This window comes from Mycteria americana, chromosome 3 (assembly GCF_035582795.1).
Source record: "Mycteria americana isolate JAX WOST 10 ecotype Jacksonville Zoo and Gardens chromosome 3, USCA_MyAme_1.0, whole genome shotgun sequence".
In the NCBI taxonomy this organism is placed as follows: Eukaryota; Metazoa; Chordata; class Aves; order Ciconiiformes; family Ciconiidae; genus Mycteria; species Mycteria americana.
In genome coordinates, this window is record NC_134367.1 from 120,779,941 (window position 1) to 120,801,457 (window position 21,517).

The following is a 21,517-nucleotide window of genomic DNA, read 5'->3' on the forward strand; positions in this document are numbered from 1 at the left end:
AATCTGTAGTTTCCTTAGATGCCTCCATGAAGCATCTACAGCTGGTTAATCAGAGATTTGACATATCCAGCATCATGTAGAATGGGTGTGTGTATGGGAGCTAGGAAACAACTCTTCTTCTGAACTTGCTCAATCTCTTATTTTCTTCCATAGCTCTTAAAAAAGTGTCTTCCTATTCTTAATCTCTGTCTGTGGAGAAAGAGTCTCACTTTCTCACTTGTGCTGCCATACCTGTCTGAGATGGTTTTTCCAAATCCTAGCCATAGGTTGCTCCCTGTCTTTGTCTTGTCTAAAATTTGGCCCTTTCACTTTCAGCTGTCTCCACAGAGTGTTGGCGGTAGTCTGCGTAACAAGGTTATGAAAAAAGTATATATTAATAAAGAAGGCCATGTTTAAAGTTGAAAAGAACTGTAGAAAAGATGAAAAGAAAATATTATTACAATGAGAAAAAGTGAACAGTTCCAGAGAATCAAGGTAATTGTTTATGAAGAGCATCTTAAATTAAATTAATAGCTGGATTATTTGGTAAGAAATCATAGAATCATAGAATCATTGAGGTTGGAAAAGACCTTTAAGATCATCGAATCCAACCGTAAACCTAACACGACCAAGTCCACCACTACACCATGTCCCTAAGCACCTCATCCAAACGTCCTTTAAATACCTCCAGGGATGGCGACTCAACCACTTCCCTGGGCAGCCTGTTCCAATGCTGGACAACCCTTTCAGTGAAGTAAAATTTCCCAATATCCAGTCTAAACCTCCCCTGGTGCAACTTGAGGCCATTTCCTCTCCTCCTATCACTTGTTACTTGGGAGAAGAGACCGACCCCCACCTCTCTACAACCTCCTTTCAGGTAGTTGTAGAGAGCAATAAGGTCTCCCCTCAGCCTCCTTTTCTCCAGGCTAAACAACCCCAGCTCCCTCAGCCGCTCCTCATAATACTTCTGCTCCAGACCCTTCACCAGCTTTGTTGCCCTTCTCTGGACACGCTCCAGCACCTCAATGTCCCTCTTGTAGTGAGGGGCCCAAAACTGAACACAGTATTCGAGGTGTGGCCTCACCAGTGCCAAGTACAGGGGGATGACCACTTCCCTAGTCCTGCTGGCCACACTATATGCTGTTTATTTTAAAAAGAGAAGGACAAAGGCATTCTTTACCTCATTAGTGCTGCAGGATGTCCTATACAAGCATAATTATACTTTGCAAAAAGGCTAAGGAGACCACACAGGAAGGGTATTGAAGAACTGGAAAAGGTACAGGAGAGAGTAAGCATGATAAAAGATCGAAAGTTGTTATTTATGGACAAAGTACAGGCTGCTTTTTTCTTTTTTCTTTTTTTTTTTAAGAAGAGAGAAACTGGGGCCACTAAGAGATGTACACAATTCTCAAGGATATCAAAAGGTTAATGACAAAACTCATTCAGACCATTGCAAGCTGACTAACAGGAGAGTTGATAATAAACGTGGAGAAAGCAGTGCTAATCCAGAGTTTTATGATACAGAATAGGGGAATGCTGTCTGTAGTGTGTGGGTCTCCACCATCAATACCCCACCTTTTGTCTTGCTTCCACAGGCTGAACTGCATTGCGGCTTCTGCGTTTCAGGAATGCGACGCCTGTCCTTGACCTCGTCTGCAGATAAATACAACATGCCCCTTACTGCTGAGTGGTTTGGGAAGAATTTCAGCCAGACAAGAGAGGGGAGATATAGGAAAGACAGGTGAGGATGTTTTTCATCTGCTCTTTTTTGAACCAGCCTGCTTGACTTTACCTCCAAGGCTTTGGGCAGTGGGGTTAAGTGGGGCAGGGCAGGGAGTACTGAGTGCCTTTGGCATAATGAAGCTGGTCACAGGAGAGCAAAGGGGCTGTGACATGAGGCTGCCATAGAGGGACTGGGCCTTTTGCGTACCCCTTCTGGCACAGAGCCCAGAGGGGAGGCACTCGCTGTCTGGCTAAAGCACAGCAGGGTCTCTCCACATACAAGTTCGGGCTCCAGCCACAGCAGAGTGGGAGAATAAAGAATCCATAAAAAAAGAAGAGGTGCTGGTGAGTTGACCCAGCCCCTGTCTCTGCAGATTACCCTTGGCAGCAGAGGTCACGTGAGTCTGCCCTCGGGGGGACAGGCTCTGGATTAGGTTTAACAGGGTGGGTGCCTGTACGCAGCTGGGTGCCTTGGGCTGGGACCTGGCCCAGGCTAGGAATGCTGCGCAGGCGAGCTGGTCAGTAGGTAAGTACGAGACTGCCCTGCCTGCCGCAGCCCATGCCAGAATGTTAAGAAAACACAAGCCCACCAGAGCGCATCCTAAAATCTACTGCTTTTGCTGGTAAGGCAAAAACATATTGTGGTGTTTTTATGCCTCGTGCCTTGAGTGCAGCTGGGAGTATTGCTGAAATGATATGCTTTCGTTACAGGCTGTGATAGTGACTGGGCTATCTAATTCTGCAATGTGGGAATTGCCTTTTCTCAGCTGCCAGTCTCAAAGTCAAGCTTTCATTGCACAAATAAAATGGGGTATTCCACCCTTCCCCCCAAAAAATTATCGCCAATATCTAGCAGAGGGAATATTCAAATTGTTTTTCCCTCCACTACAGAGTGGCTGTTGGGTGTCATCAGATCATGTGAAAAGAGAGCTGAGTGGAATTTTTCCATCAACAAATATGAAACAAAAGAAGAAGGGAGGATTAAAAAAAATATTTTGTTGCTGCATACATTTTTATGATGTGCTATGTATATATATATTTTTTAATTACTGTTGGGATGTGAAGCAACAAAGATAAAGCAGGCAAGCGTGCTGCCATAGAACTTGGTAAGCATTACTTGTTACTGAACTGAATTTTAAGGCATCACACATCCGTTAGTGACATGTATTGGGGACCAGGAGGATGGTACTTTACCCATATCTACTGAGGTCAGTGCAAATTCCCCACTCCCTTCATTAACATGGGATCAAACTTTTGATGGGATCTAGAAATACAAGGAAGTTTGAAGTGTAGCAGGTGAGGGTAGCCTTATGTACATAGCCCACTGCCTCAAGAAGCTGAATGCTCTTGCAAATTTGACATAATCCAATTAGTTGATTTCCTCAGTGACATTTCTGCAGGCTCATATACAGAAGGACAGGGAAACTGAGATTTATAATGATAGCTATTTCTAGCAAAGGTCATTTCTTTATTGGTGAACAACCTGTCCTTAGTCATGCTGATGACGAGGCGCTGAAGGATAAGGGAGAGGCTGTATAGCTTTAAAGCTTAACAGGGAATAATATAAATAGAGCATAGATCATCTTTCTACTTTGACCAGGAGGCTTGCAATCTACCACCATCAGGCCAAAGCCAGGGAGTAGGAGTCAAAATCCAGAAAGAAACAAATATTGGGATTTCTGTGGAGATTGTGAGGGAGGCTGGATATTTCAGTGTCACCACAGGGGGAGAAAAAAGGGAGCCACAGAGCACAAGCATGTATTTTTGGATAGTAAGCATGTCCTTGGTGGAACCAGCTGCTTATAAAGAACCGGGTCAGGGTGCTCTGGGGACTCCCTGGTCTGTCCCACCACCTTCCCAATTCGAGCAGCTCTCAGCATCCTGCTCATGCCATTTCCAGGATGACAAAGATGCGGGCATGCTCAAATATACACAAACACACTTCCTCAGCTTTCCTTCCTCAGGCAAGGCAGGCAGCAGCTTTGACAGGAATATGGTTTAAATAGATTGTAGCATACATATTATATATCTTTAAAAAATAAAACAGCATCTGCCTATTCATCACACAGCTATTTTTCCTGCTTGCAGAAGAGGTCTTTTACACTGTACATAAAATGATGCATCATTTTTTTCATAATCAAGCAGACCCTTCTGGGAGTCATTCAGCTATTGACCTTAACAGTGAGTATTGGGCACTTTGGCGTAACTAGCTTTGCTTGTTTTCACCATCAAGCTCATAATATTGGATTAAGTAAAAATGTGACTGTTTCCCTAGATTTTGACTCAGATCCTGAACCGTGCTCTATAGCTGAGCTGTGGTTTCTGCTGGATCACTGGCACAAATCAGGCTTACAGCTGGCAGGACCAGTCAAGAGATCTTGTCAATATGGCAATGAAGTCAACACGGGGGTTTCTCCCTGATCCATCAGAGTGCTCTGACCAGGGGAAGGGGTATGGAGTTCTTCATCCATGCCCTTGCTAATCCCTTTTTGGCAATTATTGGCTCCTTTGGGCTGTGAGCTGCCAGCAGAAGTCACAAGAGCTTTTGAGTCTGGTCTAGGACTCAGTCCAGTAATGTGAGAATGCTGCGGTGGCCTCTAGCTTCCAATCTGCAGCTGAAGATCTTGCCCTTCTTTCCAGAGTAATTGCTGACACCCTTTGAAAGCTTCCCCCAAAATTGCAAGAGCTGAGGATTGCTACTCTTGAAAATTGTAAAATAAATAGATAATCTGTAGGATAATTGCCTATGTTAAAATTCTCCCCATGCAACAAAGGAAAAAGCAGCCTTATGCTGTGTACTTCTTAGGCCTGGTGTAACTTGAATCCGGAAACTATGAAGGAAATGGAAAATGTTAATAAATAATGATGTTTGAAACACAAGTCACTGAACAAACCACCAGACCTTCTGCGTTTATTCCACAGGACAGAAAATGTCTATCTCAGTTTGAGGAAAATAAAATCTTGGCCAAAGATATGTCTTAGGAATTAGCCTTGATGCTGCATGGTATTCAGAAGATAAATCAGAGAAGCTTACAGATTAACTCTTGGTAATATATACGGTATAAAGACAACTTCTGAAATAAAATCAGTACAACTGACTACTTGACATTTCCCTGGTATGAGGAACCAAGGATCTCCTCAGGGCCATTGGAATTTTAAATTACCTTGTTTGATCCACTTTACAGCTGCCAGATTTCCATCTGGTATTTTCCAAGTCAGAACCAAGCATATGCATGCTCCAGACTGTGCGTTCTCAGTCTGATGTGTTCTGGAAATCCTGGCCTCATTTCCCAAATCCTAAGCAGGTGATCTGCACTTAAAAAACAGTAATGACTCCCTCAAGTGTGTTGGAATTACTCTGTGTGTGCAGACCAGCTGTAAAGCTGGGACAGAAATCTTAGACAAATGTGCAAAATCTTCAAGTTGTAACTTCAAAAATATTCAGGGGAAAAAAAAGAACATTTCCGAGAAGATCTGTATGAGTAGTACAACTGTCTTTCACATTCCTGTGTAACACTTTAAGAAGGAAAATCACTGCCTCTTCCAGGACAGCTCCATATAGGTAGAAAATGCGTGCCCTCTGGCAGCTCAGATAAGTGAATCTGTCTTCAGAGAAGGCAAAGGAATGAAGACTAACACATTATAAGCAAAGGGCTGACCTTTTTAATAGCCTAGATATTCACCCTCTCCAAAGTAACTTAGTTCAGCTTAGGCCTGTGGCCATCCACACAGTCATTCTTTCTCTCCTTTCACTCCAGCCACTGAATGCTGGCAGCCTCTGTGACATGCCAGCACAGAGAGAGGCAGCTTAGGGAAGAGGAGGAAAAGACTGGGGTAAGCAGTTTCCCAGTCCTTGGATCAGGCTTGGACTCCATTTGGTTTGTCATGGGAAAGAACATAGCAGAGGACTGCAAAGCCCTGAGGCTTCCATTTCACAGCCACTCTCAGACCTCCACTGCATTATCTTTCTTATTTTCCTGTGCTTCCACTTGATAGCTGGCTTCGTTTCTTACTTGCCTGGCTGACAGGTTCAGGATTAGCTCCCACAGCATCTCATGCAACCACGTTATCCTGACTCTGGGATCCACTTGTTGCAAACAGCACTTTGGGATCTAAGACTGAACACACCTGCATGGGTGTAAGGAGAGGCTGCAGAAAGCAAGCGGGCAAAAAGCTCTGTGGTGTTTTTCTCTCTGAACCAGAATAAAGCACCCTTTCATTTTAGATTCATGCTGGAACCAAGGGCTTACATCTATCTCCTGACAGCCCCTTAATGGCACTGCACTGTAGAAGTGTTCAGCCAGGGAGGTTATGGGGAATTCCCAGCCCACCTCCCACAGGCATCAGCCCCCTCATTGCTCCCTCCTCCCCTGCAGATACTTTTACATAAAACTGCGCAGAACATCCAAACCCCAATGTTTGGGTGAAGTTCACAGAGCACGTAATCAAGTTAACTCCGCAAAGAAACATCGCCCTGCCTCCGTTACTTAATTTTGTATTTCATTTCCATCAACTTCCCATCCCCACAAAAACTCCAGAGCACCTCCAGGACCAGGGCCTGTGCTGCAGGATGTGGGTCAGGCTGGGCGCTGGACCGACACCTCCTCAGGGCCGGGTCCCGCCGCCGTTACTGTCCCTCGCGGCGGTTCTTCCTCCCCTCCCGCCGCCCCGATCCGCCTCCCGCGGCCGCTGCCCCCCTTCAGCCGCCCTGCGCCCACCTGACAGGCAGGGTCTGGGACTCCCGCCTCAGCTCCCCCCCGCCCCGTCCCTCCACCGGGCCCCCCCGCCGCCCCTCCCGGCCCGGGAGCGGCCAAGCCCGCGCCCGCCACTCCCCAGCCCTCGGACAGCGGCGGCGGCGGCTCCCGGGGGCCGCTGCCCACCCCCGCGGGGCCACGCCCCTCCCCTGACAGCCCGCTCCTCGCGCCACGCCCACCCCGCGGCTTTAGGAAGCGCCGCCGCCAATCGCCGGACGCTTTTGTGCTGACGAGCGGCCGCGCTCACCTATCGAGTAGCTTCTTCTGACAAGAAACCCCGCCTCCTCAGGCGCTTCAACCAATCAGAAAAAGATTGAGTTGGGGGCGGGAGAAGAGGGCCTGCGAGCTCCGTCTTCCCTCACTGCCTCCGTCTCTTCGTTGCGCGAGGATCGCCCCTTTCGCCTGCAGGTGATTGACACGGAACAGCAGCCAATGGGCTGCGGAGGGCGCGCGGCGGGGCCAATGGTGCGGCGGGTGTGGGCTGCGCCGGGCGGCGGGGGCGGGGGGAGTGGCGGGCTGGGGTGAGGCGAGGCGCAGCGCCGGCAGGAGTGCGATAGTGGTGGCGTGAGGCGCGGCTGTACCCGGGCTGGCTGCCCGGCCGGCGGGGCGGGGGCGAGGGGAAGCGGTGTGTGCCCGGTACTCGCCATGAGGCTGCAGGAGGACGGGGACAGCCGTGGGGCGCTGCCGTCGGCGGGACTGCCGCACTAATGGGCAGCGGTAGCGCTGCCTCTCGCCTGCCGTGTGGTGTCAGCGCCCGCGCCCGCCCGGCGGGTACCGCCCGTGAGGAGCCGGGGGCAGGTGAGTGCCGTGGCACGGAGGGAGCCGCCCGTGCTGCCCCGCGTTTCTTCCCTCTCGCTCCCCGAGCCGCCTCTCCCCCCCTTGCTCCCCGCCGTTGGCGTTTTAATTTTTAAACCCCAACGGCTCCTGGCCAACGGCTGCGGGGGGGTCGGGGGCGCTGCTCCGGCGGGCCTGGCGCTGAGGTGACAGGGGCTGGTGAGGCGGAGCGGGGCGCTCCTCGCCTCGGGGCTCCGTGGGGATGGCCCCCTCCAGGGGAACATTCCTGGACCCCAGGTCGCCTCCTTGCCAGCTTTGATGCCATCCTACCCTGTCTTCTCGCCAGGTGCGGCCACCTTTTGCTTCCCCATATTCCTAATGAAGAGGCTTTTTCTTCCGCACCCAGCAGAGATGCTGCTTTCCTTTGGAGGGGGAAAACCCATCTGGGTTTCTCCTCTCGCGTTTCATCTCCCTGATGAGCGTTTCTCAGTTCAGGATGGAGAGGCATTAACATTTCAATATGATGCAGCGAGGAAGACGGGGAATCCTGGGCAGCCAGGGCTCAGGAAATGCTCCTTCCTCTTTCATCCTCCTCACCCTGGAACAGGCGTTTAAGTAGTAACACTCCCTTGCTGGCTTCTTGGCTGTTTCTTCTCCTTGGAAAGAGAAATGGGAGCGGGAGGTGTGTGCGTGAGAGGAAACAACTGTTACACCTTTTGTCATCAAGACAAAGAACTTGTCTTCATCTCCCTGTGTCCCTCCCTCTGGGTGCATATTGGCAGCACCTCAGCCACTTTGCATTGCTTCCTGGAGATGCTTCATAAGGATTCGGTGTGGCCCTGACCTGCCCTTTTTTGTTGTTGTTGCCAATTATGATGGGGCTGATAAAAGGACATGTTGATATATTTCCAAACAGACTCGTGGTTTGCATTCCTGAAATTGCTGCAGCATTCTTATTTATTTATTTAATTGGGGGAGGCAGGGGAGATAACAAGAAGGGGGTATGTTTTTGTGGTTTATTGTAGTTGTTTCAAAGGTACGAGATCATGTGCAATTGCAGCATTGTAGTATGGACTATATTAACCAATGCTTTCTCCCCCTGTCTTATTTGTCTTCCAGTCCTGCAGTCTCCACATCATCTACTGTGTGAGGAATGATGATTCCATGAGAGAACTTCCTTTCAGTTACCTGTCTGCTCCTATTGCATGCTGTGCCTGGCCAGTGATGAGCCATTCAGCTAGCCGGGGATTTACTGTGAAGAAGGGAGAGGCAGAATATGAATTGTAGACATCCCATCGAGTACCTTGCGCACTGTTTTTACTGTGTCTGTATATAAATCTGCTAGTATCGAGCATACACGCTCTTAAACCTACATTGGTATTTGCAGAGTTGCTACTGTGTAAGAGGACTGTATTTCTCACCATCATGGCTTCAGTTTGGAAAAGACTGCAGCGTGTTGGGAAACATGCATCCAAGTTCCAGTTTGTGGCCTCTTACCAGGAGTTGATGGTTGAGTGCACCAAAAAATGGTAAGAAGTGGCTCATGTTGCTGCACAAATGGTGGAGTAAGTTGCTGGTGCTGAAATAGGAAGGATGTTGTTGATTTTGTATTGTTTGGTGTGCATGCATTGGTCTTACCTCCCCTCATGTTCTCTTGCCTGCCCATTGCAGAAGCGTCTGCGTGGGGTGCTTGTCTTTCTTGATGAGTGCTTGCTTTTCTTCATACTTATCTTGGACCTGTTGGCTTTGTTCTGTACTCTGATTTTCTTAGCTGGCATTGTTGTTACTGTACAGAGGACAGTGCATTTATTAGCTTGGCATCTGTGACTTCATGGTGTGGCTTTGGTTGTGTGTTTTGGGTGTTGTGTGTGATTTGTTTTGGTTTTTTTTTTTTTAAATATTTCCCAAGAGCTGTTTTCCAACTTCCAACTCAGCTCTTGGTGCTGAGTGTCACCTGCTGACACTGTTGTTATCTGACTGAGGCATTTGAGATCAGTCCTGAAGATGGTAGTGTTTTAATCTGGGGTGGATATCCGTTTCAATTTTTGCTTTTTAACCTAAAGATGGCTTTTCTCTGCTTCTTTTCCTTGTTCCTTTCCATCTTTTGATGGGAAGAAGCAAGAGAAGGATGCTTGGGAATTGTCTTAAGGTATTTGTTTAGTCAGACAAGAATTTTGTGCAGTGGTGGTCCAGTTGGATGGCTTTGGAGCTGACTAGACAGCAGTTAACAGTTAATGGTATGGGTCTGGCACATCTTCCTTCCTGTGCAAAATGAGCTTAAATAAATCTGCTAGGGAGGACTAGAAGCAGCTCTTAAATAGTCAGGCAAAGATCTCCATTATACAAATACTTAAGTGCTGTTTTATATGTTTGGAATACTGATGTTACTGATGTTAATTCCTCACGTTAGTGTGAGTCTGTAGTGTCAGGGGACGAAGAAAGTACTTTCCAGACCTTGTGGACTGAGATGTTCAAATTGCCTTGTAATAAACTGCAGCCTCCTTTCTAATACTTGGCCTTTCTTCTTGTTGGCAAGTTTGGCACTTGCATTGGCTGCTTTCACTGGTTATGAGTAATTGCCTTTACAAATTTAAATTCTATCTCTTAGAGTTGGAAATCTCTGTCAAATATACTGGAAAGCTGCTCGCTGCTCTGTCTTAAAGGAACAGTGTCAGGTTAAAAATTTTTTTTAACAAGTTATCTTCTTGCCTAAAATGTGTTCAAAGATTGTTAAGAAATAAACTACAAATAAAAACATTTTAAAAGTTGAAAGAGGCTGCCATGATTATCTCATGGGATCTACCGTTTCCTTCAGCCAAAGAGTTTTCCACGGTAATTTTGGTTTATCGGGTTTATTTCAGCAGTTGTGTTTTATTACTTTTTATGTTTTGTTTGCATAAACTAGCCTGTTTTGGCTTTCATTTTCACTTTAATTCACCCCTTGCTTGAGCATTTGCAGAATGCTTCAGCACTGAAGTATGAATGCTTCAGGGGAATGTTCAGATTGGATCTGCAGCTAACTTTCACTTGATTTCAGAAAGTCAGACACAAAAGTTCTCTTGTGAACAATCTTGTTATTTTACAGACAGTTAGCTTATTGTTTAATCATAAACTAGGGTGCCCACCTAGTAAAATGCCTGTGTGTGAAGTAGTGAAACGGCCTTTCAAAACCTCAGATATGCAACTAATCTTTTAAAAATAGGTTGTCTTTCTGAACCTTCATTTTATGTTCTTGAATTTAAATATAGGCAAGATCAGTGCTTGTGTTGGTTATGACGAAGCAACAGTATGGTGGTGAAATGTGGATGAATTCTAGGAAAAATAACAGTAGGGGAAAAAACATCACTCATACAGTCATTTGATTGTAGGCTTTTCTGTTCTGCTTCCTCTTGTTTGAAGAACCTGAACAAAAATGTTCTTTAAGCATGCAAGCTAAAATATGGTATTTCTACCATAAGTGGAACTCCTACATGAAACAAAAGGGTAAATATAGAAATATTTTGAGAACCTTCAACTAAGTCTTTCCTTAACTTTGGAGAAGATGCAGTTTTGCATTTGCTGAGAGAATCACTGCTTGCTCTATGTCTAAAGCTCATCTCTGAGTTTGGCCCATGTGAGAACAGAAGAAATGAACTCCATATGTTGTTCTTGCTGAAAGCACTCAATATATATTAAGTGTCAGTGCTGTAGTCTGTAGTTTGATTGAAATGTAGTAAGCAGTAAGTTATTTTAATGTACTGGCATTTTAACAATGCAGTGTTTCTGCAGGAAAAGAATGCTCCATTCATATTTTAAAATAAATGACAATGCAGTCATAAACACACTTGAACTGAGATGTGTCTGTGAGCAAGGATTATGCAGGACCAAAACAGGCTGGGTGCCTGTCTGTGAGCTGCTATCTTCTGTTAGGTTTACATTTGTGTAACTCTCAGAAAGTGACTTGTGTGTTAGAATATTTTTGTAACTGATCGTGTGCGGTTTGCAATGTCGGGTGTATTTCTGGTTGGTTTAATACTTTTTGTCTCCTCTGCACTTGTATTGATTTGAATTTTTTTTTATCTTGGTGTTCAAAATAGCTTCTGCTCTTTTTTTCTGGAGTTATGCTGGCTGTGTGGGAAATCGCTACCACTTTGGTGTTGCCGCTTCACTCTTTAAAAGGATTATCTCTAGGTACAACAGCATTTGACCAGCATAGGCTGAAACTCCCTTTCCTTGCTTTTCCTGCTCTCTCTTGTTTCTGATTCTTGTTCCTACTAATGATTAAAGACAGCCAGTCTCAGATGGTTGCTTTTCATTGCTGGTGGTGCAGGGGGAGACAGGTTGTGATGGAATGTCCAGTATTGTCACTGTTTAATTAGAAAAACCTTATTTTCAGGTAATTAACAGGACCGAGTTGCTTCTGTGGCATTCTGGTTGCTCTGCCTGACCAAGACCTAATTATTGTGGCTGCTCAGTATCTTTGAAAAACTGAGCAGTTGGTTCATTTAGAGCCTTTCATTAAAAATAAATAAATAAATGTAGTCTTGGTCTTTAATATGGATTAGTGACTCTTGCTACTGTGAAAACGTCATGCTTTGCATTAATCATATAAGCACTTGATTTTTTTTTTTTTTGAAAGGCGCTTGCTTGGCAGTGCTGGAGTGTGTCATCCTCCACTTACCCTTGGAATAAGCTGGGGCAGCGCAGGATTTTCCACTTGGCCTCACCAGTGACCTGCAGTCCTGGCCTGGAAGGACTGTGTGTGGTAGGAGAGAGTTAATTTAGTCCTTCTCCTTAGTGCAGAGACATTGATTAAAACCAGAAATTAGTCTCATGCATTTTGCTTGGGCTTCTACAAAAAAAGCTGTGTTTGCCGCTCTGTGCTGTCAGAGCAGACTGTTGCTGCGTGGGATAGGAGCGTGCTGGGCATCGGTAGCAGGTGTAATGCTGTGGCTTGCGCAGGGGAGCCAGTTCAGTTGCGTGAACACTGGTGTCTAGCGCTGTTTGAGATGCCTTTGGGTTTCCTGCCAGTCCCAGCTGCCAGTTTGGAGAAGCCCAGGTCTCCTGTTGATCCTGTGTCAAGCCTGCCAGCCTGGCATGCATCTCTTGTGTACCCTGGGGCTGCTGTTCAGGCAACTGTGTCAAGGCTTGTCTGAGGCACAGGTTCAGCAGGGGAGCCTCATAGGAGGAAAATGCTCTTTTGGACCAGAGATCAGTTCCAGTACTCAGGCCTGAAGCTGTTACAGCTGTTCTACAGAGCTGCTGAAGCACCTAATGCTGAACATGTGAGCTCTCTAGGATGGCTTTTATGTTTTCTTATCCCCTTATGGGACCCAACAGGGGCTTCCAGTGTAGTATTGACTGGTTTCCACAGAGAATGGCCTAACTCTTACAGAGTTGAGGTTGCCAAGTGCCTAATATTATGTCCATTAGATGCTTTTATGAGCGAGAAAGCTGCTCACCTGAATGTAGGTGCTAACTGCTTAAAAACGCTGGAAAAGAGTAAGCATAAGAAGGCTTTTCTACAGGATTTGCCCTTCAGTAGTTGCTTTAGAGATAAAGAACTATGTTATTTTTTACAATGTTTGTAATACCTGTCATCTCCTATATGAACTGCTTTGCTTTTAAATCTTGCTTAAAAATACAGCAAGCCATGATATTCTAAAAGGGTCGAACTTTTCTTGTATGCTGCCTTAACTGAAGACAGGCTACATTTCCATGAGGCAAGCCACCTATTTTTGTATCAATTAGGTATGGTCTGAAGTAGGTTCTGTATTTTCAAATATACATCTTTTCTCTTTTGGAAATGAAGTAATGCTTAATCTTTTTTTCCAAAAGGCTTTAGCCATCTGTTTTTCTCTTTTATTGCAGTTTCCTAACTGGATGCTGTAGAATTTCTAAGATTTGGCATGCACTGTGCATGGGAAAGAAATGAGCTTTTTGAGATTCCACAGTTCACACCAGTCTGCTTGCCTTCTGGTCGCTGCTTTCCAGCAAACTCTTCAGTGCTGAAGGCCACTGAAAGAACTGGAGTTAACCGGTTGCTGTAGAAATTCTTGGGGCTTGCCTGTACAGGGTCACGCTGTCAGATTGCTAAGTTAATTTCCTTGCTTTGCATGGTTATTAAGAGAGAATTTTGTGAGCAACTAAGTGCTTTTAATTATTAAGGATGATCACGTTGAAACTTGTGACAAAAAGATACAGTTACAGGTCAATTCAGAATCTCTTTGAGTTAGTTTTGCTGTGAACCATGCTTTTTGTCATAGGCTTGCTATTCCAAGTTTTTGATCAGATTTGCATTTGCGTGTTAGCCATGTAGGTATACTGTAACAAGTATAGCTTGTGCAAGCAAAGCGTCATGCAATTTCTCCTGCTTTTTAGCCTCTTTTCTTCTTCTTAATTAAATTATACTCTGTCTTCACACTCCTCATTGAGATCTCTGATTCCACACCAAATAATCCCATCTGCAAATACACTTCAGCATTTTCTTCTCCATTAATTTCCAGTTTTGACTGAGGACTTTTTGAGGGCTTAAATTGTGTCTCAAACTTAATTCTTTCCAAATAATCACCACCAGCTGCCTTACAGGTCAGTCTTGTCCCTTTCTTCCTAGAGTCATTAAAATACACTTACTGTCCACAAATACACTTACTGTCTACACGCAAAAGCAGTTCTCCTCTGCCACCCTGCATCTCTTTCCTCTTTGTATCCAAAAGAAATCCTTGATTTTGGAAATGTAGATCTGCTCCTTTGGGCTTTCTGCCTGACTTCTGTCAGGAGGTTGCCTACCAATCCTGACTCCTTAACACCAGCTGCTTTCATTCCCTACCTTACTAAGCTGGCCTCCTGGCCCTTTTTATAGCCTTATGTCTGTTCCATGGACCACAAGTTAGGGATTTCTCATCAAAATTGTTGGTTGCATTTCATTGTTGGTGCAGACATTTCAATAGGAGAGGTGCGGATGTATGTGAAATCTTTCTTGCTGCTGACTTTTTCAGATCATCAGTGCTGCACACTTACACCCATTTTCTATTTGCATCAACTCTTTGAGAGTATTTGAAATGCTGTGTCCAGTTCCTAAAAGACCTCATTGGTAGAAGCAGGCATGAAGTTTAGTATCTGTAAGGTAGAGAGATTTGGGTTTGTCATAAATGCTTGTTCTGAATTTTATTTGTCTTTGAGAGACAGGATTCTTTCCAGCAATTCGTTGACATAGTTTACTGTCCTAGCAGTAACAAAAATAGTCTAAAGCAGAAAAGATTAGGTTATATCCAAGTTGTAGAGAAATCTATCTTAATGGTCTGCCATTTATTCATTTAAAGGGGTGAGGATGTCTCCTTGAATAAATAAAATACACTAACTTAAGTTCTAACACAGCTTTATTTTTTGAGAGAGAAACTGTGTGTGTAACTTCCTCACAGAGCTTTACAAATAAATAAAACCTGGTTCTGTTCTTGCAGGCACTGTTACATGCATACGGTAAAGTACATGTACTGTTCCTTTGAACCCAGTGGACATGAGCTGGAATAAATAACGTTTTTGCAGGATTGGATCCTTGTGAATACTCTTTTCAGCTCTTTGTGTTATGAGGTTAAATAAAATGAAATATTATGACATTGTGTAGGTCTCATCTGAGCTGAGTCTTCAGTCTCTTAGACTGCTCAGGCTGTATAGTGCCAGTCTGTTGCTTCAATTAGTTTTTAATTGGTTGGAGAGAGCTGAAGTCCCTTTCACAGTTTAGTGTGAATAAGGAGAGGAGGAGGAGGCTGGTAAGGTTGCCTAATCTGAGGAAAATTCTTATAAAACAAACCCTTCAGTTACCGTAGTAAAAGCATTCTGCTTGGGTGGCTTTCTGAGAATACGGGGGGGGGGGGGGGGGGGGGGGGGAATTGTTTGTTTACTTCTAAAAGCTTTCCCAGTTTACTCTGAGAGGAGTGTGTGTTTGTTTCCCTGGCCTTTCTCTCTCCTTTTACTCCTTGGGCTAAAAGCTGGCCCTGGCAGGCTGTTTGCTACCTTACTGTGGGATACTCCTGAGCTGCCCTCTGCACCAAGCCAGTCTTGTGTGTCCTGGAGTGGACTCTGAAACGCAGCAACTATGTAGCTGAACTTTTGTTCCTTATTTTGAGATATGCACACAGCAATAGAGTAAATAAAGCCATCCTTGTTTTCTTGCTCTTGTTGTCTTTATTTGAAAAATGTATTTCTGCAGCATACAGTTTATGTAAGTGCATCAGAGCCTCTCAGCTGGGAAGCTGTATGTTTTGGCAGTTGAGGTATAGGGTAGTTGTGGCTTTTGGCACCTGGAAAGGCGTTGCAGGGACTTGGGAACTATGGGTTAAGCATGAGCTAAAATTAGCAGAACCATAACTAACATTGCTGTTGTCTAAGGCTCTGACTCATGAGGCTTTCTGGATTCAAGAGTGGAGCTGAGATGTCACTGTCCCTTAGTAGTAGTCTTCCTCTGCTTTCTTCTACCCTGAAGCAGAGGTAGGATGACAGTAAGGCTGCCTGGTGTGTTAGTGTTAACTGCCATCAACTTCAGTTCAGATTTGTAAGGTGAGAGTGAACTGCAGCAGTTGAGGAGCTTATGCACCTCCCTTATGCTACCCTGATGCAGTGAGGAGGAAAACCTGCCAGAGGGGTGAGACGAGCCACAGCTGCAGGCAAGAGTGTCTTCAAGTGCTTCAGCTAAATCACCCAGACCCTGAGTCAGTGCCCTGTGCTGTCACTGTAGGGCTTCCAAATGTACAAGCTTTTGAAATTAATCAGAAGGGCAGGCCCTTCTGAACTATAGTTTCCAGCTGCCTGCAAACCTGTAAGGATGAGCAGTGCAGAAGTAATTCTCATTTGCCTGTTGAGGTTCTCTTTGTAGTGGAGAGTCATTATTGGGGGTTCTTTTTAATTTCTATTTTATTATTATTTAAGGAGACTTTCTTGAGGGTTACTACAAAGCTATGGCCAGGCTTTGCAGCTGCTTAACTGTCTGCAGCTGCTGAACTGTGATCTCTGTGGCTCTGTGTATTTATTTTAGCACAAACTGGTTTTGGGTTTTATTTCATGTGTACACTCAGTCTCCTGCAGTCATTCTGTGGGCTTTGTTTTGGGTGAGCTGCTGTATCAGAGCCTAACAGCACACTGGCAGATCTGATCTTTCTTTTCTAATAGATCTGTTTTGAAAAATGACTTGAGTGCTGACCAAACATCACGAGGGCAAAATAATTTCTAGTTCCAGGGGCAAATGAATTAAAACAATCGGGGGCATTTTAAGACTCTATCATATCACGTCACTTTTGACTCCCATATTACCATGTCCCATGTTACTACCACTTGTTTCCTTGGTGCCATCTCTGCAAGCACCTGTAATGACCAGTCACCCTCCATGTTCACTGCTGCCTCTTTCTTTACCCAAGAAGAAATATTTGCTTCCTTGCTGCTGTCTGATGGGTCAGAGTTGTCTGGGGCTGCCGGATGAGTGGCATTGGCTGTTGCAGTGGGAGATGTATCTTTTGATGGGTGTGCAGCTTTGCTAGGAGCATATATTCATCTCCACCTGTTGGGACAAGCCCTATCACCTTTCTTGTAGGCCAGGCAGACCGAAGACATTCCCTAGATCAGCTCTGGGCTTTCCATTAGATATGTTGCTGCCTGATGCCCTAAGATGATACCTGTCTTCAGGGCTCAGACTAATGCACTGATGCCTGTGCTTTTAAATCCAGTGTCGTAAACTGACTTTCCCCTCCCAGCTGTGCGTGGGAAGAGTATTTGCATAGCCAGTACTGTTAATATCAAAACCCATATTAAATGCTGTAATTGAAGAATCTGGACCATTGAATACAGTTGGCAGCACATTGTACGCTGCCACTCAGCATGCACTGTGAACTTCCTTTACTTTCAGTGACTGCTCATTAAGTAAACTCTGAATCCCTTTGTTTACAGCAGTACATAGGATGAGATTTAAAAGAACAGAAAAGAGCTGTCAAAACAGCTTAATTGCCTTTTCCAGCAAAGATCTAACTCAGCAGCCTGTAAATTTCCAAACCAACCTGTTGCTGATTTATCTGTGGTTTATTAGCAGAGGACCTAACCTTGACAGCTCCTGGTAACACCTGACATAATTATAGTTCTGGAGTCAGCTCTAGCCATGTTGGCAGGTGGGTGAGTCTGTTTGGCTGTTCTTAACTGCTTGGCTGTATTTTTCTTCTGGTTGTACCTACTGTCTCTTGCAAAACTGATTTAGTGGTTTGTCTCTTCCTGTAGGTAACCTGAGCAGTAGTTGTATAAAGCTGTGGAAAACTTTCAAGAGAACAAGATTTTTGAACTCCTTTGCAGATCTTAACTGGATAGAGTACTTGGAATAAGTGTCTTAAGTTGACTGAGTGCATATTCATAAAACTTCCCCTTGCATTCCTTTTATCTTTGACATGTAAGAAAATTTTAAGAATGGGAAAGTCCTGACCCATTTTTCACCACTTCCTCTCATACCACAAAAAGCAAAAGAATGTAGCATAGTGTTACTTGGTTTTGAGGCATATTTGGGATAGTTCCTGTTTACTGTTAACACTTTTTAAAAGATCCTTTTTTAAAATACTTATGACAGTGGTGTTTTCACACCCCTTTTTTGGGATTTGTGCATGTAGAAAAGGGAATTTTGGGTTGTAGGCTTTGCTTTTTCATTTTCTTGCTAAAATTGTTTACTTTCCTCCCTTTAGATGGTTGCTCTAAGCTCCAGTGTTTGCATACCCTTACAGAATACCAAGCTACAGACAATCTTAAAACAGTAAAGGAATTATTTTTCTTTCCCATGGATTACTTTTCTCATGTAGTAAATGGGATTTTGTTGTTGTTGTTGTGTGGTTTTTTTTATTTTGAACTGAAAGATGATCAGGAGAAATCTTAACACCCTGAATTCTCATAGTGACTGATGTAATCGTGGAATTTTTTGACAGAGGATTGACAAAGTGTGTGATGACCCATACTCCTAGAATTGTAAACATCTAGCGCTTAAGACATGATGCCTCCTTTAGTCCATGGCTGTAAGACTGTCCAGTAGTGGGGGGGGGTGGAGGGGGGAGGCAACTCTTCTTTTTTTTTTTTTTTTTTTTTCCTGCCCTCACACTTCTCTTCACTCTTTTCTAGTGTAAATGCTATGCCAGCTGAAAGCTAGCAGCTGCACAACAGGGGAGTGACAGAATATGTTAATACAGAGGGCTTGGTAAAGGATGGTGCGAGGAGACTGCCCCTGATACGTCATCTGCTACCTGTGGGCCTGTGGCAGCCTGCTCTGCCATGCTGCCTCATCAAAGCCTGTCGTTCCTCCACACCAACACTGCTGTCACTTTTCTAGAGATCTAGGATAGCCCTTTTCTCTGGGCACACAGCACTGATGAGGCTGTGCTGTCAGTGGTTATGACAAGTTAGCTTGCTGTGTTGTTGTTTTCGAACCTTGGGCTTCTCCCTTATTTTTAGCTTTGCTTCATAGGGAAGAAGTTCTCATGTGACATTAAAATGCGTCTGAATTTTCTGTCTGGCCAGCAAATTCAGCGTTGCGTCGGAAAGTTTCAACAGACAATTTCAACCAAAGCTTACGGGGGTGGAAACCTCCCGCTATTACTTCCATGGGTTTTGTGACAAAGGGCCTCTGGATAGAAGAGAGGAGTCTTGGTCAGACCGCATGGCTGCAGGTAAAAAGCCAGTAACTCTACCCTTTATTAGACACTGGAGAATCTGCAAGGGTGAAAGCTGCTGGCAGCCTGACCTATTTCCCTCTGCCTGGAACTATGGGTTTATTTTGGTTTGTGCTTCCACGCAGCCCTTTGTGTGAGTGTATCTTTGGAGCAGGGAGCTGCTAGATATATTTCTGTGTTTCTCTGCTACCCATCTGTTGCTGTAACCACCTCCTGCTCTAGCTGCCTCAGGAGAAGCTCTGTTGCAAGGGAAAAATGGCAGTAAAAACAGGCGTGTTACCTGTGCTTTCAGTTTGCAGGTTACCCGGTCCTGGTGCTTGGTGTTCATCTTACCCATCATCAGTAACTTCAGTACTGCTGATAGCGTGGCTAACATTGATGTAGTACTACTGCAGATGACAGCGCAGTCCCTTGTCTCCTTTCCTATTGCTGTACCAGGAAACAGGAATATGGAAATTTTTGCCTATAGATTCAGTCTTGTTGTCTGGAGTGGACGCTAATAAAGTATTTACGATGCACAAAGTTTGCTTCCTCCTGGAAAAAAAATGCTGACTTCAGTAAATAAATCTCAGACAAATTTATTCTTAGGGAAGTAGAGCATGTACTGTAGAGGGAAAACTTAATACTTCTTTTAGCAACAGCTGTTAAAAGGAGGGTGCTTGCTTGATTTGCAATTAATGATAAAGTCCACAAACTGTAATTTAAAAAAAGAAAATAATCTTGAGCTGCTCTTGACTATAGGAAGACTGCAATTTATCCTAACTTGTTGATGCCCATGTCATTGAGAGAACTGTCGGTATCTCTTACGGTTCACAAAACCCCATTAAGGCCCAGAGAAGCAGAAACCTGCTGCCTTGTTAGCCTCACAGAGCAAGTTTTCTGCCTTCCTCTTCTTTCTGTGCTGTGCCGTACGTGGGCACAGAGGAGACTTGGTTAGGTTTTCCTCGGGTCGTCTTCTACAGGGTTTGTTTCTTTGCTGCCCAAAGAAGCCTTTAAAAAATGGTTGGTCTTGCAGCTTTTTACATGGAATATTTGTTTGTTGCATTTCAGCATTGCTCAGGGATGGGCAGGACCGGCGGTGAGGTGAGGTGAGCTGATGGGAAAGCAGGGAGAGTGATGAGCAGAATGTGAGGCTTTTCTCCCTGTTTGAATGTCTCCTGGTATGTCTGTACCGGATATACAAGGCAGATCCTGCTGGGTTTGGAGATACAAAATCAGTGACCTAAATACAAGCAACCCATGTGCAAAGCAAAAATAATTATTTTGGAGAACAGCCGCGGAGCCTTCTTGTACTTCTGCTGACATCATCTCTTTGGTTAGCACGTGTTTTATTGTTGGGTTCTTAACTTCTTATACTGAACAATCCCCACAGCAAAAGAGAAGTTAAAAGGAGTGGGGGGATGTTTCTGGAAGCTGGTAACATGACAGAGAAGTCTGTCACCTGTGCATAGCATGTACAGATATATAGTTCAAGATGCAGTGTGTAATATGAAATCAATGTAAGTTGTTGAACCATCTTAAGAGGAGGGAAAGCCTGGATGCTGATGATGAATACAGAAGGGGTGGCTGTAGCTAGTAAGGGACAAATCTTGTCCACCCTTGGTTACTCTGGGAGGCTCCCAGGTGTCCTGTGGGGCACATGGGCTGAGCAGGGCCAGAAATCTCACTTCCTTACAACCTCAAGCCATCTTGCTGGTAAACTAAGTAGCTTTGAAATAGTGGAAGTACTTCGTGTTACTGAAATGCTCAACGTTGTAGTAAACCCCAGGCCTTTATTCTCCTGTTGAATACAATTTCTTCCAGCTGTAATCACATTTTTGTGTTTTATTCACAGATGTTTGCTGACCCAGGCCGCGTAAAATTCTTATGACAAGATGTGCCCACTTTAAAATGGGAACTTACTGTGCCACATTGAGCTTTCAGACTTGATTTTGCTGAACAAGCAATATGCACACATGTGTACTTGGACCTCATCTATAGGCAGCAGCTCCACTGTTTTTACTGTGTCTTTGCAATCCATGCCATACAGCACCTATTCTTCCCTTATAGGCAGGAGACAGCAGTACAGGAGTGCATTATCTAGAGACATTTTCATGGAAATAGCTGCACAGCCACTTTAAGCACTTCTGTAGCAAAATAAAGAGCATTTGTATTTCTGATTGTACCAGAACAACTATTCCAGTTTGGAGTAGCTTCTCTAATTTAAGTAGTTTTGTTGTCACAAAAACTGTCCTGAGCAAGCCTTGAATATTTAAAATGTTGTTGTGCCTCTCTTTGAGTGACTGTGATAATAACAATCATACTGTTAAAGAAGAAACCTGAATTTAAAATGTTCCATGGATTCTTTTTGTGCTGAATGAAAGCAAACTGCATTATTTAAATATTTCTACCTTTAAGACAGGTAGAAAAAGTCTGGCTATTAATATTACATGATGTTAAAAAAACTTCTGAGTGCATTTGAAAGGGGTTCTTTTATTACACTTTCCATTCAAAGGAAGATTTATAGCTTTGTAAATAAAACTGCAGTATGTCTCTGGCCTTCCTCGATGTAATTTTACTCAGTTCAAATTGATGTCCTGATCTCTTCAACCTGATGCATCCTTATATTGTCACTGTGTTTTATTT

General features: G+C 44.4%; 1 protein-coding gene and 1 long non-coding RNA gene across 10 annotated transcripts in view; one reads left to right on the forward strand and one right to left on the reverse strand.

The window, feature by feature from the left end:
* Positions 1-4,582: 4,582 nt before the first annotated feature.
* LOC142407832 (uncharacterized) lies at positions 4,583-6,372 on the reverse strand. The gene is made up of 2 exons (XR_012775068.1): positions 6,245-6,372; positions 4,583-5,829 (listed from the first exon to the last, which is right to left on the reverse strand). It is a non-coding gene; the product is annotated as an uncharacterized LOC142407832 (long non-coding RNA).
* A 612-nt stretch (positions 6,373-6,984) lies between these two features.
* The window catches only part of EHBP1 (EH domain binding protein 1), a 227,739-nt gene continuing 213,206 nt past the window's right edge, over positions 6,985-21,517 (forward strand). For all 9 annotated transcript variants that reach the window (XM_075496799.1, XM_075496800.1, XM_075496801.1 and 6 more), the window contains exons 1-2: positions 6,985-7,253; positions 8,349-8,758. In XM_075496799.1, coding sequence (XP_075352914.1) covers positions 8,655-8,758 — 104 coding nt within the window. In that variant the 5' untranslated portion in view covers positions 6,985-7,253; positions 8,349-8,654. The remainder of the gene's footprint in view (positions 7,254-8,348; positions 8,759-21,517) is intronic.